The sequence below is a fragment of the Pleurodeles waltl genome, chromosome 9 (assembly GCF_031143425.1).
Source record: "Pleurodeles waltl isolate 20211129_DDA chromosome 9, aPleWal1.hap1.20221129, whole genome shotgun sequence".
In the NCBI taxonomy this organism is placed as follows: Eukaryota; Metazoa; Chordata; class Amphibia; order Caudata; family Salamandridae; genus Pleurodeles; species Pleurodeles waltl.
The window spans coordinates 873703620-873721480 of record NC_090448.1 but is presented as its reverse complement, the minus strand read 5'-3'; the positions used below and the strand labels follow the sequence as shown (position 1 = coordinate 873721480).

Below are 17861 nucleotides of genomic sequence, written 5' to 3'. Positions count from 1 at the left end.
TGATATAAAAACTGAATAAGATTGTTAAGGAGACACGCCTGAAATTCAGGAAGACCTGTCCTGCCACAATATGGACGTGGAAAACAGGATGAACAATTTAGAAGAGGAGATGAGGGAAACTCTCCCCTCACTCCCAGAAGAGAATTATGAAAAAGGCACCAATATTCAGAGGAAAAATCGAGATGCAGGAGATATCCTAAAGACGGCAACCACAGAAAGTGACAGCTAGATATATATATAAAGCCCACTGTTGGAACTGGATGGCAGAAAAAATGCCTGACATTGACATGTTTAGTCCTCCCTATGACCCTGATCACATGATGTGTATATATATATATATATATATATATATATATATACACACACACATATACATACATACATACACACACACATATATACTTCACTTAAAAACTGTTTATTTGGAAATACAATTCCTTAAAACACACACATAGTACAATACATCAGCATAAATCATTTATACAATAAAATATCCTTAAAAACTTTCAGCATCACATGCACTGCATTGACCTTTAAGACTGCTTAACAGGTTCTCATTAAATACACCCAGCACTGTTTAAGGGATCTATCTCAAAGTGCGCGTGCAAGGTACCATAATGTGCTTTCAATAAGTACAGAAAGCCCTCTGAGCAACCAAAGTGTTAATCTGTGTAAAAAAAACAGTCAATGTATTCCAGATTGCCCTTTTATTTTATTTTAAGTGTTCGAATTGCCTTGTTCACAATGATTATAGTTGTCACAATAGTGCCTTGATACAACAAGATGGTCGTTTGGATTGCAACACTGTAGCAGCGTGTACACCAGCATGTGTTTCTTTCAATAAGGGCCGCTCAGTCTTGATCAGTTGTCATAAATTAAAACCACGCTTTCTCTTCAGCAGTCCTATTGAAAACAGGAACCTGCTCAGGCAGGTCACCACCAAGGTAGAGGTATCACTAAACAGAACCCTAAGGCCAATTGGATAATTTGTTAGGCCTAGTTTCATGTTGAATCCAGAGCCGCCTTTGCCTCTTATAGGCAAGTCAGCAAAACAATACAAGTTCCATATTTTATTTGGTATTTAAGTTACACAAAGCACAGCGACAATCACCAAGTTTCCCAATGTGTCCTTTCCATTTTAATCTGTGCATTTCAATATCAAGTATACCATAACGAAGTTTTCGAAAATACATCCTGGCTAACTGTGGGCATATCATATCCATAAACAATGCAAAGTGGGGAGAAGGTTTAAACTCCAAGAATTGTGCAGTGTAAACATTCTTGAATTTTGGGATATGGCAACCAAAATGTATTTCCAGTATACTTATTTCAGTTGTCTCTTGCAGGGCATGGTTAAGGACTCAGGGCTCAGCCAGAAAGACCTCAAACTTAGCTTGGATAACCATGCTGCAACATAACGGCACCCTAGAAGAACACATTTGGAATCAATACTCAAGAGTTCCCTTAGGGCCTCTCCATTAGGTGCAAGTTCAGGCTCAGTCCATACCCTCACCCAATAGAGCAAAGGTCTTAGGGCAGCAAGGGCTACATCATGGAATAATGGGACAACAGGTGTTCCTTTGGAAAGATGTAATAAGGACCTTACGAAATTATTTTCCCCAATTATCAACTTATCCACATGTTCTATGGCCCGAAGCTCAGAACCGTATAAAGCTGCCACCTGTGCTTCGGACCTATAAACTTAATGGCCGAGGAAATCACTTTTGATGTTGTGGCCTGCTGTTTTTTTTAGTATGGTCGATGCACTGTGTGGGGGCACAACTCTCCGCTACTGTATATGTGGGTACCAGGATAGATTAGTGTCCAGCATTATGCCCAGGTATGCAAGGTTGGCGACTCACTCAAGGCTTTTCTGCTGTAGGCATTACTTCCTTTTATAAGACTTAAGAGGTCTAATGTCCATATATTTGTATTTTTGTGGTTGATTTCTAGAGCATTGCCTCTGCAGTAAGTTTATATTACCTAGTGGCAGTCCCCCCTAGGTAGTTATAGATAGGACCTAGTTTCTACACAAAAAAGCATTTTTTCACTTGTCTATATCTTTGGTGCCAGTTGACAAATCTTCACAACATTTTCCCCAAAAATATGATGATCAGGTCAGCACTGTCTGGAAAGTTTCAAGGTGATTAGTTGAGCGTGGGCTGAGAAAAAGGGGGAGGGGGGTCCCAAAACGTATTTTCTCCATGTTAATTTCCATAGAGATTTTGAACAGGTATAGCAGCCGAACCGCTGGACTATTTACACCAAATATGCCATAAAGCTACTCCTTGGTCCAGAAAGTGACCTTCTTGTGATTTGGTGTAAATCTGTTCAGTAGTTTTTGAGATATTATAGAAAATTCAAATTTGTATATGTAGGGACGCAAATCCTCTGCGGATCCTCCTCAGATTTGCTGAACGCAACCTAAGAGAAAAGTTGCGGCAGCCATTTTCTTCATCGGGACTCAGTTCCCAGCGGGGAAAATAATGATAAAAAGTGATAGAAGGGGTCAGGGCAGAGGTACCCTGACCCCATGAGCCTAATGGAATTGTCTGTGAGGGACCTCTCATGGTCAAGGAATAGTACAAAACCCTTTTTTTTTTTTTTTACCACGCAAGGAGCCACGGATCCTCTCCATATCCTTCCTGGGTCCTCCCCAGATCTTCATGGATTCGAGGAGAATTCAGGGATCCAGACCCCAATTTAAAATAAAACATACACTCACTCAGAGATCCACACACCTACTCACGCACTCATCCACACACTCACACACTCAACACCATACAGCCATTCATACACCCACTCACAGACCCACAAAACCACTCACACACCCAGACACTCACACAACCACTTACACATCCACACACTCTCACACACATATACCGAAACACCCACTCACATGCTTGCAGCCACTTACACACCCTCTAACAGATCCCCAAAACCACTCACACCCACGTACTCAACCACAGCTTTCACACACACACTTACACACCCACATAGCCACTCACACACCCATACAGCCACTCACACACCCAATCACAGATCCTAAAAACCACTCACACACCCACTCACAGAGCTACACAGATTTCACACCCCCCCCCACACACACACACCTATTTATAAACCGACACAACCATTTATACAGCCACTCACACACCCATGGAGCCACTCACAGACCCACAAAACCACTCACACAGCCACACAAACACAGCCACTCACACACCCACTCACATACACACCACCACAGCCACTCACAAACCACCTCACACAACCAGGTTGCAGGGATATTATAGTTAGGAAATAGCATTAAAAACCATAGAAATTCAATGAAAAAAACAAATGTTACAGGCACGTTATAGTTAGGAAATATATTTTTTTTAAACCTCTGAAATTCACTGAAAAAAACCAAAGGTTAAAGGGACGTTATAGTTAAACTTAGATTTCACTCATGAAAAACCACTGACATCCAGCAGTTAGAGTTAATTTCAAGTAACTGTAACTCGCGCCTTTAGGTGACTTTAACTTGCGTCCCCCCCATGACCCTCTAATTACCCCAGATATTACAGCACGCATGACAACTTTTATAACATCAATACAAATATCAATAAAACATTAGAAGTTAAATTATTAAAGAAAAAGCTGCGCCTGGCGGGGATGCGAGTTATAGTTACCTTAGGCAGTGAGTTATAGTTACTTGAAATAACTAACTATAACTGCTGGATTTCAATGGTTTTGTATGAGTGAGATCTGAGACTAACTATAACGTCCTGAACCTTTGGATTTTTCAGTGAATATATATATGGCCATTTATCTATTTACATTTTGTTCGCACTCTATGAGAAGTTGCGTGGGTGCTTACTAAATAAACTTTTTTTTTTTATTTTTGGCACCAACACTGGCTATGGACAATTTGTCTATGTGCCGCCATACAACGGGTCCGGGAGGTGACTGCGTGAGGGAGCAGCATATACATACACACACACACATAAAACAAAGGTTAAAGTGACATTACACTCAAGTGAAAATGGCAGTTTAAACTTAACATTTTAAACAAACTAAAAAAACAACACTGAAATTCACCAGTTATAGTTATTTCAAGTAACTATAACTCGTGCCCCCGCTATGCACAATGCTGTCATCAATTATGTCAGTTATAATTAGTGATGTTATCAATGATGTCATAGAATATGTCATGAGTGTTGTAATATGTAAAGTCATAAGCAGTGCACAGCGAGAGCCAGAGTGATGGTTACCCGAAGTAACTATAACTTGTGCATTGAAGTGTTTTTTTTTTTAGTTTAAAATGTTACATTTAAACCAACATTCACCTAACTATAACATCACTTTAACCTTTATTTTTTCCAGTGATTTTCTAGTGTTTTTAGAAGTTATTTTTATAAGTAACAATGCCAGCAGCCGGACAATTCATCAAACTCTCTGTTGGCAGCCATCCCGCTGCACGGCTGAAGAGGGGTTGGCTACAGGAAGGCAACCTATGACCAAACCCCAGCAGACAGTCTTCACCTGCCGCAGACACTCACTTTTTAAAAACTGTTTTTAATGGTTTTCGATCTCTTAGGACGTTTGCAGGAGTCAGCACAGTTCCTCATTCCTGTGGGACTGCTGCAGGAGCAGGGTGATCTCACTGACTCCCATTAGGGTCCAACGGAAAACTCCCATGTATGTCCCATGCAATATGTGATTACCCCTAACACAATAATATGTCACACAGAGAGCCTATCTCACTCCTGTTAAGGTTAACAGATACTTCAGTCGCATTGACACTGCTTGCCCACATTGTCGGAGGGTGGGAGCGGACCTAATATACATGATGTGGTCTTGCCCAACTCTAAATTGCTGCTGGACCACAATTCTGAACTGCTTAGCGCACTGTGTGGGTCGGCCTATATTGCAGACAAGGGAAGCATGCATTTTGGGATTGTTCCCTAGGGGCAAAAAAACTGGAAGTCACGTCTCGTTTTCTGGACCTGCGCTTATTACTGGCTAAAAGCCTTATAAGTCGTAAATGGCAATCCCCTGATCCGCCGACATATGAGGCATGGGTACAATCGCTAACTGTCTGGGCAAAAGCGGAGGGTACAGCTCTTCGTCATGAAGATACACTCGGTCTATGCAAATACCCACTTGAATCTCAATGGGAGTTAATCCTAACAGACCTTTGCACTCCATTAATCGCTACATTGCACAGTCCTGCCACCCTGATGCAGGCGTTGGCTGCCTGTGATGCAGTGTTTTTCACATAATGGGCCGCAAATCTGCCTGTATGCGGACAGTGGTTGGACAGTGCCCCAACTGCATACTAACGCACAAGAGATATACCGTGCTGAGCGTGCATTTTAGAGATGCCTGATGTGCAAATATGGTAACATTTATTATGTGATGTCATGGATATGCTTTGCCTGCAACCCCTCTCCCCATGTTCGAAATTGTAAGTTGGTGTAAATTGCACGTGTGTTCTTGATATGCTACATAATAACTGTATGCATTGCTACATAAATCCAACAAAATACATTTAAAAACAAAATTAGGGTCCAACAGGATCACATCAACCCAAAATAACTAAATAAACAAATAAATAAATAAATAAATATATACAGCTGGTACCCCCACACAAGGTCCGGGGAGTCTTTTTTTTTTTTTTTTTTTTTCATTTTCAGGACATGTGGACTGTATCCCCGTGTCCTGAAAAGGCAGCTACAACTCATGTGGTGGCCAGCTACTGAGCGTGCAAGCTCCCTCAGGGCTCCATGCACCTGCGAAGCAAGACAGCCGACGAGAAAAGATGCCCTCTCAGCTGATCAGATTGCACCATTATTCAAAGTTGTGTGATCGCAGGACGCTTTCGACAGTCCGGTGAATCCAACTGCCCCGATATACATCAATTCTGAACCTTAAGGACTCTAAAACTACTGAACAGATTTACAATAAATCACAAAAAGCACACTTTCTGATTAAAGATTTAGTTTTCTGCCAAATTTGTATTGTAATTCTGTTCAGTCATTTGGGCTGTAGCACTGGTTGAATATTCCAGTGGAAATTACGAAGAGAAACTAGGATTTGGGACCGCCACCCCTTCTTTTCCCAGCCCCCTCTTGACAGATCACCCTGAAACCTTCAAAGAGGGGCTTAGGTGGATAAACTTTTTTTGGAAGGTTTTGTGAAGATTCGTGAAACAGCACCAAAGTTATTAGCAAACCAGAAACACTCTTCCTATGGTAACGAGGTCTTAATTAGAACTACACAGTGGTGACCATTGTATAATTATTATTATATAAATATGTATAATATGTGAAAACCCATCTGTCCTGCTTTCTTCTTCTGCTTAGCACTGGAGGCTTTCTTCGAAGCAGCCATCGCACTTTACAAACAAATTTTCATTATTCAGATACAGTGAGAAAGAGAAAGAGAGAGAGAAAGAGAGAGAGAGAGAGAGAGAGAGAGAGAGAGAGTGTGTGTGTGTGTGTGTGTGTGTGAGAGATATCTTTGGTGCAATTTGGCAGCTCTTCACAAAACCTTCGAAAAAAGTTCTCCCCCCCCTCCCCCCCCCCCCCCCCAACACACACACACACACACCCGCCCCCCCAGGCCTCTCTTCAGGAAAGTTTCAAGGTAATCCAGCAAGAGGGGCCAAGAAAAAGTGGCGGTTTCAAACTTTCTTTTTAATCTGTTCAACCGTTTTGAGATGTTTATGTTTAAATTATAGTGCTATCTGGCTGGCTGGAGTTGTGGGTCTCCCCCAGCACTGTAGATTAAAAGAATACAGCGATCTGATAAGCCAAGAGTGCTTTTTCCCCCCGTCAGTCATTTTGGTCTCATGGGACCGGTACTGAAGCATGGAAACGAATGTGGGACAGAGTGATCTGCGGTCGCCGTTACAAGACAGGTGGACTCAATCACTTTAATCTTTCTTTTTTCCGTGAATACCTAGGATTTTTTCAAACATATGCAAAAAACCTAATTCCCTCACCTATGTCATTTTAAGCTTTGTGTTTTATATATATTAACCACAGTGGCAGCTGCTGCTATGCAGTTATAGTTAGGTGAGAGTTTCCATGGGAAGGGCATTTTTTGTTTTGGTGATAACCTTGGCGCTGTTTTATGAATGTGTATGAAATGTTCCAGAAAAATGCTCAGACTTCTCAGCTTTTTCATGGAAAGTTTTGTGCCAATACATCAAGCAAGGACAATGAAAAGAGGCGGAAAGGTGCCCAAAGCACTGATTTTCTATGTAGAGTTCCATAGTACACTTTGCTCTTCGATACAGAAAAGCAGCTGAACAGAATTACACCAAATGTGGCAAAAAGTTAGAACTTTATCTAGCAAGTGTGCTTCTTGTGATTTCATGTAAATCCATTCAGCATGTTTTGAGAAATTGGTACTTCAAAAGGGGCTCAGGTTTAGCTTGCAGGGGTTAAAAAGTAAGGCATGTCAGCAAGGTTGAAGCCACGGGCATTCGGTGGCACCAAATATTTAAAAGAAAAAGGCGTTCTGATTGGTCGAGGGAGATTTTTCTGACATCAGTATGTGGAACCGGCATTTTGGTATGTGTGACCGATCCCAGTCCAGCAGTACTGAGTGATCTGATTGGCTCAACTCAGAAGAAAATGTTGCAGCGGCCATACAGGACATGGGACTCAGTCTATGTGTGCTGAAAAAGTTCCTTAAGAGAGCTAAAAGGGTGCACCATGACCCCCAGGCACACGCTGAGGGTGGGTTCACAGGTTAAAATAAAAAAATAAAAAATCTGACTGTGTTATTCCTGCAGGACCCATGAGGTTTCGTAGTACTCAAACAGAAGCCACCACACAAGCTTCCACCCTATGGTGTTGTGGTAGTATGCAAGCTTCCCCCCATTGTACCATGGGGTGGAAGCTCGCATGGCATGTACCATTGGAGTACTGCAGTACCCAAAAATGATGTAAAAAAAGAAAGTGGTTTGGGCACCTGTGGGGTGGTTGAACCCTTCAGCCAACCTCCTACTACACATGGCTTTTTCGCATAGGACTGACCACCCGCGGGGGATGTTGAGTGCAGGACCTGGACTCCATACATCATCTGAGGTATGTGGCCTTCGGCTATGTGCAGTATGGTTTCGCCCACCCTTGAAGGAGCTAGGAAACAGGGCGTTGCTATGGGCTCTAGGCCATAGCTTTTGGCCGTGCACTGCTTGGAGATGGCTGTCTGTCGGGATTGGGAGTGGGTGGTTGGCACCTATGCAGCGGGGACGTTGACTTCAGGTTGCCCAGGGTGTTGGGCATCTGCTCTAATTTGATTATAATCAAAAGCTCAAGAAATTGAATGAAAAAACAGGTTAAATCCATGTTGTAGTTAGGTATGGTAATAAGATTTCAGTTTTATAAAAAAAAATCCCAGAAATGTTGTAGTAAACAACAAAGATTAAAGTGACGCTATAATTAGGTGCTGAAATAAAACAAAAACAATGGAATTCAGCAGTTACAGTTTCCCGAGTTAGCTATAACTTGCTTCTCACTATGCACTGCTTATGACCTCACATATTACTTCCCTGATGATCTGCTAAGAGATTATTTCAAGTTTGGCATGTGTGAGACATCCACAAGGCGGAACAGACACCCTGTATAGAGTTTATACATGTACTGCACCTGCCAAAGTCATAATACCCCTCTTTGTCTTGGCATGCACCTAGTGTTTTTTGTGCTAACAAAAAGGTCTCTTTGTAATATACCCACAATCCTAATCATTTGTTCATAATTGTCTACAATGTGTCTATTTATTGGGCTTGCCTTCTAGACTCTAAAATGTTTAAGGGGCAGTATGATTCTTCCTGATACAATGCTCCTAGTATTTGTAATACATCCTAGTGAGCTCCTTAACACAACAGGGAATCATCTATCACAATTACTTACAGAAGTGTTGCAAGTTCACAACAGGAAATGCCGAAAAACTACCAATGTGAATTTAAATTTGTCATAATAATGTCCTCAGTATTGATACCACTGGTAATTCAAGTATTACAGCAGAGGTCCATAGGCAGACTTACAAGATGCAGGATTACTGCTGGCTGTTCTTCGGCATCTCATACAGCTGCAAGGTATCATAATGGGGTTTTGATGCAACAGGAAGCCAGGACAATGGTTGACATAGGATAGAAGGTAGGTGTTTTAGTCAAAGATGAATCTAATGAGGTGGGTTTCAGTTCTTTGCAGAAATTGAGGAAACCTCCTACTTGTATTGGATGCTCAAGGTTGGTGTTGCAGAGAGAGGGGCACTTTGAAATTAAAGAAATACGCCTCTAAACCTTAAAAACTACCTCTAGAAATGACAGGTTTATTTCAAGTTGCTGACCTCGGATGCACGGATGGTTGATAATTTTTGAGGACTTGAGCGAGGGATTTAAAGGTTTGGGTTAGGAAAATTATTGTGGGTAAGAGTGTTTTGAACTGCACTTTTTCTTTGGTGGGAAGTTAGTGAGTGATTTGTAAACCTGGAAGTGTTCCAGTGCTGCATATAATGGGCCAAGCTGTATGGTCCTGTGCTCTTTTGTGCTTACACAGGTGTCTTGTGACAGACCAGGGTAACTGGCCTTGCAGTAAATTACTCCACGTATCAAGGTATTTGTAAGAGGGAGGTGTAGCGGAGACTGTAGCCCATACTGCTTGGAAAGATATAAGAATTCAATGATTTTGTTAGAACTGATCTGGAAAATTAAAACTTGCTTACTATAAAAAAGAATGACAGAGTTACACACTGTAAACGTCTGCTGGTGGAGGCTTCAGGGAGTCAGCCAAGGTGAAAGTAAGCACTGAAAGTTCCACAAGGATCAATCTTCTGCTCCTTAAGGAATACACAGTTAAAGGTGTAGCAAGTTATGGATTTCCACTAGGTGGATCACCACGTAGTGGGAATCCTCAGATCGCTCTGTTTGGGAAATTTGGGTTGGCGTATTGGTTAATTGCTGATGTCTGGGCATGCAGAATACTGGGCAGGGGGCCCATACAAGAGTTGCAGAGTACTGGAGAGAGGATAGATACTTGGAGAACCACATGTCACAGAGGAGGACTTTCAGAACTCGGTTTTGAAATAGTATTTGGTTCAGGGCTGGTGCTTGTGTTAGAAGGGAATGTCAACTTTTACAATGATTACCGATATATCTGATTTTTGAGCTTGTGGGTGAAGAGAGGATGTATCAAGTAAATCTTGTGAATAAAACAGCAGGCTAAACTATAATGAAACATTTGGGTAGGAGAGACAATCAAGTAACAAAATATTTCTAAGGTCAGCAACATTTTTAAAAACTTCCTTTTGAGGAGCTTTGGTCTCAGCAATATGGTGAAAAAGTAGAAAATACTGGCTTGTTTAACAGTCTGTTTATAGACTTTAAATTGATTAAAGAGGTGTTATGCTACTATCTTGTACTTAAGTATCAACCTGATAAAATATTGTATTCACAATATTGAGCGCCAATAGTTACTTAAGGTATGTAAATGTGGCGGTAAAACTATTAAATCTTTGCTTCTCTATACATATTTAACCTTTGTGATACGTTGGTAGTCAGTACTGTACAGCTCAGCATTATAACATGATATTGTGAGATACAACCAATCAATGAATTCAACAATTTCTCAGACGTACGCTCCTCCATTTTTGCACAGAAGTTCTTAGTAGTCTTGTGGTCATTTTTGGGAAGCTAACGTGTCAACTGTATCCTTGAGAGTTTATTAGTCTGGAATACCACTACTAGCACACGATTCCCCAATGCAATCCAAGCCATTAAAAGTACAATAGAAATACTAGGCTCAGCTAAATCAACTAAAAGCTTCACACTTAACAGCTCTGTTAATAAGATCATTCATGCTGCAAGTGTGGCTATTATTGACTTGGCTTGAGAACTCCTGATGCAGACAGAGAGGGCAGCATGGTGTGACAGGGTTACTGAGAACTACTTTTCTACTGACAGTTTTGCAAGTGGCTTCCTCTTTGTGGATTGGCTGACAAAAGTGGTGTCAAATTCTTAACTATGAAATTGTAATACAATTTGGAAAAGAAACGGTCGCAAAGTCTGCCAGAAATACGAACAAAGAGGTGATGAGTTAAAATAAACACATTTGCAGTAGTATCTAGAAATTGAAAGAAATAGCATTACACAATAATGTTGCTATACGTGATTAATAAGATTATGGATTTAGACCCTGATCTGTGACTGGGGTGTATATTTGACACTGTTCAGCATTCCCTCCATCATCTGTTCTTTTAGCCTTTATCGCCCTTAGTGGAAGGGTATGCCCAGACGTGGGTCCCGTGTTCGCTATGCCACCGGATTCAGGCTAGCCTGGCTGATGAGGGGTGATACTCCAAAACTGGTTGCAGGATCCTTGTTTCCGGTAAGGGGAGGACCTGGCCTGGCAGTTCGGGAGCAGGGTCAAGACTGATTTGTATATGTCTCGGTCCAAACTGGAATGTTTTGGCGAACCAAAAAATGATGAATTTAGGCCCAGATCTGTGACTGGGGGTGAATGTTTAGCAACGCTCGTCTTTCTGTCCATCATCTGTTCTTTTTGCATACATGATTAAATATCCATGGAATCGCAATGTTCATTTGAACTCTGCTCAGATAACTACCTGTGTCTGATTTGTGTGTATAAACAATCTCCAGACCTGAAACTGTTGACAAAATCAAAAGGAAGAGAACATGTATGACCATTTCACAGGCAGAAATCAAAGTGTGCAACCCAAGAACAAGAGGATATTTAGGAGGATCATCTTGCAAAAAATATTGTGAATATTTAGGAGAGTACATAAAAAGTGAAAAAGTTGCTGCCAACGTAAAAAGATAACCATGGTGAAGGGGGATCCTTTTCGTGAAGTACAATAGTGAATTGCAGGTACAAAGACAATTCAATTACAATCTGATAAATTTAAACAACGCTCGGTATGTATTTCAAAGCTTCTCAAAATACACTTTCACAGAGTTCATTCAGACTTTACTATTGAACCCCTTGGCAAAAAAGTAATCTGGTGTCCAGCATCTCCTCCCTTCCTTTCGCCTCTCCCATCCCTGGAAATAAAAACAAACTAAAAGAGGTTAGGTAAAAAAAAAAAAGTCCTCAATAGACAATGAATATGCATGAATTAAAATGGTTCTGAACAAACGTCTTGTAAGAAACTGATTATTTGGCAGCCTTCTGACCCTTGTGATACACTTCTATGGCCTGGGTACAAGACAGAGCAGGTCCACTCCTTAAGGGCTCCTCTTAGGTCATAGAAAGCCTCTTCTCTTCGTCTTTAGGTCCAGTGGTGATCTGCAGTGGGTTTCTGGAGATGCTACATTGATGTCTGGCACAAGCTAGTGGGCTGGAATGACTTCTGGGCATGTCATAACCAGTGGAGTAAAGGCACGCAAGGCCAACTCTACTCAGTTTGGGCATTTTCAAGACAGCAAAAGTCTTCAGACACACTCAACGTAACCCCTGAGGTCTGGAGGTGTGTTTGGCGAATGTACTATATAAACCTAATGTCCACCAACATTAAACACTAATATCTAGCTTGGGGCTATCACTTACCCACAATTTGACCAGAGACAGAAGTCTGATAGCACAAAAGTAGGACTTTCCAGCAACCAGATGGTGGATGCACAAGAATTGTTTTAGTATCCTGTTTACCTTTCTTTTAACTGCACCACCAGTATTATATGTAAAACCCAGACAGAGGTCTGGTAAGAAAGGCAGAGTTCAGCAGCAACTAGATAGCAGGTACACAAGAAAAGGCTTGCCATCCAGTTCTCTGCCTTTCAAGTGCACCTTAAAGTGTTATATGTAAACCCAGCAGACCTGTCAAGCAGGCTTTGACACAGTAATGTCAAAAAGGATTGTCAACCCCACTTCCTGTATATTCTAAGAGGTTTAGAGGACATATATCTGCCCATTCAGATCAGACTACTGTTCACTCTTTGAAAGCATGTTACACCTATTCAAATGCTAATTCCTGGTTGGGAGAAGTTTAGAGCAAATCCAAAGTAGCCTCCAGGAATTTCAGGGAGGGAAAAGGTATGTTCCTAAAAGTTACTTTTCCTTAATATTTAGTAAACATCTGACTTCTCCACTGAATTGGATTTGTAATAACTACTAAAATACTTGATTATTTTTCTAGCTACTCCTACTTCAGAGATACAGTATTACGATTTTATTCTGTACTTTTTTTTGGGTGCTAGTCACTGTAAGGCAGAGGTCTCCAAACTTTTTAATGCCGCGCCCCCCCAGTTGAAAAATAAAAATCATTGGGCCCCCCTCAGAATTTTTCACAATTATTCTATAAACATGGCAATGTTTAAATATGTCTAAACCTATTTAAACATTGCAGTTAAGTACTGTTACCTTTTTAAAACTGCAATAACATGCTTCTGCTTAAAACAAAAGCCTGTTATCTGTATAATATTTATTTTGCCCAGAGTCTGGGGCCCCCCCTGGGATCACTTCAGGCCCCCCTAGGGGGGCCTGCCCCCCAGTTTGAAGACCTCTGCTGTAAGGGCATGACAACATTAAAGGCCACATTACGACCCTGGCGGTCTAACGACCTCCAGGGTGGTGGGGGCAGTCAGACTGCCGCCAATGTGGTAGCGCCGCGGTCGGACCACCAGATTACGACTTAATGTTGGCCTGAAGGTCCTAATCTGCCAGGGCAGTGCTGCAAGTAGTGCTGCCCTGGGGATTACGACCCCCTTCTCTGCCAGCGGTTTCATGGTGGTGGCACCACCATGAAACGGCGATCGGAGAAGGGGGTTCAGGGGGTCCACTACACTGCCTATGCACTTGGCGTGGGCAGTGCAGGGCCCACCATGGCCAGCCCCGTCGTAATGTTCACTGTCTGCTTTGCAGACAGTGAACTTTGTGACGGTTGCTGGTGCATCCTACACACTACAGCATTGGCGCTGGCTCTATTAGGAGTCGGAGACAATGCTGTAGGCTGTTTCTCGCTGTGCCAGCAGGCGGAAACTGAGTTTTCACCCGCTGACCCAACGGGAAACTCATAATGTCCCAGGCAGGGAGGCTGCCACACTGGCGGCAACCTACCCGTTGGAACTTCAGTCGACAGGCTTTTCCGTCCGCCAAAGTTGTAATGAGGGTGTAAGTTTCTATATGTCCTACATTTAAGTACCATGCACCCTGCCTTGTGGACTAAAAGTCCTAAATAGGGGTGACATTATTATTTAGAAGGGAGCTTTTGACCTGTCTAAAGTGTTTGACATGTTGAACTGCAGTGTTTTCCAGCCATAGTCAGGCTACAATAATAGGCTAACACCATGTTTTACACTGTCACTGCAGTGGATGGCAAAATAGGTGCTGCAATCCACTAGTGATATTTAACTTACAGGCTTTGGGTACATATTGTACCATATTTTAGGGGAGTATATCCAAGTTAAATATACCAACTAAGAATAAGCCACTACAACTATGTTTAAAAGGGGAGCACATGCACTTTACCACTGGTTAGCAGAGTTACAGTGTACAGAGTTCTAAAGCCAGCAAAAATATAGTGTCCAGCAATAGGCGAAAGATACTGGGTGACCACGCAGAAAAAGGTGGATTTCCTACAATGCTACTAACCATAATTTGTTTGGCATGTACTCCTAGCTGCAAATACAGGGACTGAATAGTCAGCTCTTCTAATATCACACATTAGCAGAATTGTACCTTACCTCGAAATATCAACTTGGGAATTTCTATCACCATCAACAGTAAAAGGTGATGCTCCAGTTAATAATTCATATGTAAGAACGCCTAAGCTCCACCAGTCCACTGCCTGCAAAATGGAAAATAATGAATTTCAGTTTGGCAAACAGCATAGTAAGCATATCATTTCATAAATAAAGACTAGAATGCAGCTATTAATACATGGATTAAAGAGGTCAAATTGTCACATATGTGCAGGGCAGTCATCCTTCATGATTAAAACAATAACTAATGCCTCATTATCAGTCAGAAATGCATTATGAATGACATGCTCAATTGAATTAATCTCTAAAATAGGCCCACTTACAATACAAAGATAATGTGGTACAAAAATGTGAACAAAAGATAAAAGTAAATCACATGGCACCAACATCATAACATAAAGCAGTTGGGCATGACTTGCTTTTCAATATGTTAATACAATACTGCAGCATGATTTCCACTGCAGAAGTAATCTAATTTGAAAGGAAAATGTTACTTACCCATCATAAACGTTTTTCCATCTATAGTTCTTTAGATTAACATGGTACACACACCTGCTGCACAGTGCTGAACCTAGAACTTTACAAGTTGCTTTTCTGCAGAGTAGCAGATTTGATTTTGAGATGACTTGCTGTACCATCACTGACACCCACAATTTTTCCAAAACCATAGATGCCACCTTAGATTGTGAAGAGTAGTTATATATATATATATATATATATATATATATATATATATATATGTGGTTACTACTGAAATGTTATAGCGCCTGTGTACTGGTGAAGAAGTATGTGTATATTCATTATGTGCACTGGTGTTGTGCAGGGCTCGCTTTAGGAAAAGTGGTTTGGGGCATGCAAACCTACAGCAGTACAAGATGCAAACCAGTGGTTACAGTAAACTTTTCTGTATGCAACCTTTGTAGTTGTAGATCACATGTTGTGCACAGAATAAAAAGCAGTAAAGTGGTAGCTTGCAAGCAGCAGTGAAACATATGTAGAACTTTGTTTTAAATACTGCTTGCACACCTTGTGCTTTGTGGCAGGCATGGATGTCTACTCAGTAGTGCTTAGTAAAAGCAAAGACGGAACTCTATGCAAAATAATTGCAAATATCTTCCAGAGAGAGATTTCCTAAGAATGACATTGTGGCACTTTCTGTGTGATTGAAATGTGCTCTTGGTATGTTTTGCAGTGTGCATTTTGTTTTTTAGTAACAAAGCAGAATGCCTCTAGTAATCCATCTGCTTAACCCCGCTTTTGAGATAGTGTTGCCAATATATGGCTGTGCAAAAGCTACAAATGCCTGTGTATTAGTATGATTACTCCTCAGATAAATATTGGTAAACTTTCCTCCGTTAGTGATTGCGGCTGTGAGATAAGGGGAGATAAAACAATGGACCAGTTGAGATAAAGTGAATACACAAGTTCAGGTAGAAAATGAGTGCAAGAGCACAGCACAACTCTGACCTTGTGTACTTGTATCAAATAAAAGGTTCATCAATTAACAATTTCTGAAGCTCACTAACACATCTGAGTGAAGCATTGGCTACAAAAATGCTATTTCTGGAGGCATATCTTGGAGTGGACATGAATGTAGTGGTTCAAAGGGGGCTCATGTGAGCCAGGCAAGAAGAATGAGGCCCAAAGAAGCAACAGGGAAAGTTTAGGAGAGTCCAGTAAAGATGCATCTTCTATGCTGTCCATAAATCGTTTGATGATTGGGATTTTAAGACAGACTGATGTTTTCTGTGTTGAATGTAGGCTCAATGGACCCATACTGTAGTGTAGGCCAAGCATGCTCTTTGAAGATGTAAGAGACAATAAACAATGTGCTGTTCGGTACCTCCTATGAATCACTAAGAGGATTGCAAAAGAAAACAACAAGGCTTTTCCATTTTGCTGCATAACATGTTCTTGTGGTAGGTTCCCTTGCCTTCTTCATACAAGTCTAAGGAAGCTGCAAGTATTCAAATTCTAAAACGTCAGGTGTCAGATTACAAGGCTGAGTGCCTTGAGTTGGGATGCTGTAACTTTTCTTCATACTGACTGACTAAATCTGGGCGCATTTATAGTTTCATGTGGATGAACAGACATCCCCTACAGTAGCGAGTATCTGCGCTAACATGCTCACATTAGTTTAATGAGGATTAACATTACTTGTGCTTAGCTCATTTTCTATACTACAAAACGAGTGAGTGGTTAGTGGGGCAAAGGCGTAAGGAAATACCCCTGATCATCATATTCATTGGGCATTGCAGGTGAAGCTTTGGCATTTTGGGATTTTGTGAGTGCCGAACAGTTGCAGTTTTGAGGGCCACCAATCTTGGAGGTGTGTAGAGAATGTGCAAGCGTATTTTCCATTTGTGACTTTCTTGGTGAATCCTGCTCAGCGGGTCAGCAAAGTAATTGTCCACCACCAGGAGATATTCCACTAGGAAGGGTATTTGAGGATGCATTATCCAATGCCAAATCTTTGTGCTCACTGATACAGTTAGGAAAAATGTGCACATCCTTGGCTTCTATATTTCTAGTACTTTGTGGTCATGCTTGTTTGAGTGAGTACCATTTTGTGTGTTGAAATGTGGCTAGTAATGACTGAAGTAATGACGGTAAAGCTATTAGTTCCAAAGCACTGATGTGAAGGATGCTCTCCTGTGGTGGCCGTAACTCAGTTTTGACCTGTGTTTTTTCAGTGAATTACACATTGCACAGCCAAGGTTAGCTGCAGGCATTCAGGCCCAAATATACTGGGATCCACCAACCTCATGGTGCACATGTCCAAAGCTGTGCGCACTGGTGGTTCATGTTATGACTGTTGCCCGGCTCTCCACAGGTGGCTAGCCACTACTGTTCACGACCAAAGGGTTGCAAATCAGGTACTGGCCACAGGTCTAAACTGCAGGCATCTGCAGACTTGCACCTAACTTTGATAGCTCAAAACCTGTTATCAACTGCTTTGGCCATGCGCAACGAGTGTAGGCCTCAGCTGTACCTACCAGGGTCAGCCAACCAATGTTGCACAGAAACAAAAGGCGTTTGGGCAGGCCCTGTGACTACCCTGCTGCGGGTGACCATGCATACCAAAAGTTGGCCACAGACCCTGGCTAGTGGCCATGTCCTGCAACCAACCTGCCATGGCTGGTCAATCCTG

At 41.7% G+C, this 17861-nt stretch overlaps 1 protein-coding gene across 3 annotated transcripts in view; it reads right to left on the bottom strand.

Annotated features, from left to right (window-relative positions):
- RPS6KA5 (ribosomal protein S6 kinase A5) overlaps positions 1-17861 on the bottom strand; it is a 451666-nt gene that overhangs the window by 249813 nt on the left and 183992 nt on the right. For all 3 annotated transcript variants that reach the window (XM_069208183.1, XM_069208185.1, XM_069208184.1), the window contains exon 7: positions 14693-14796. In XM_069208183.1, the coding sequence (XP_069064284.1) occupies positions 14693-14796 (104 nt within the window). The remainder of the gene's footprint in view (positions 1-14692; positions 14797-17861) is intronic.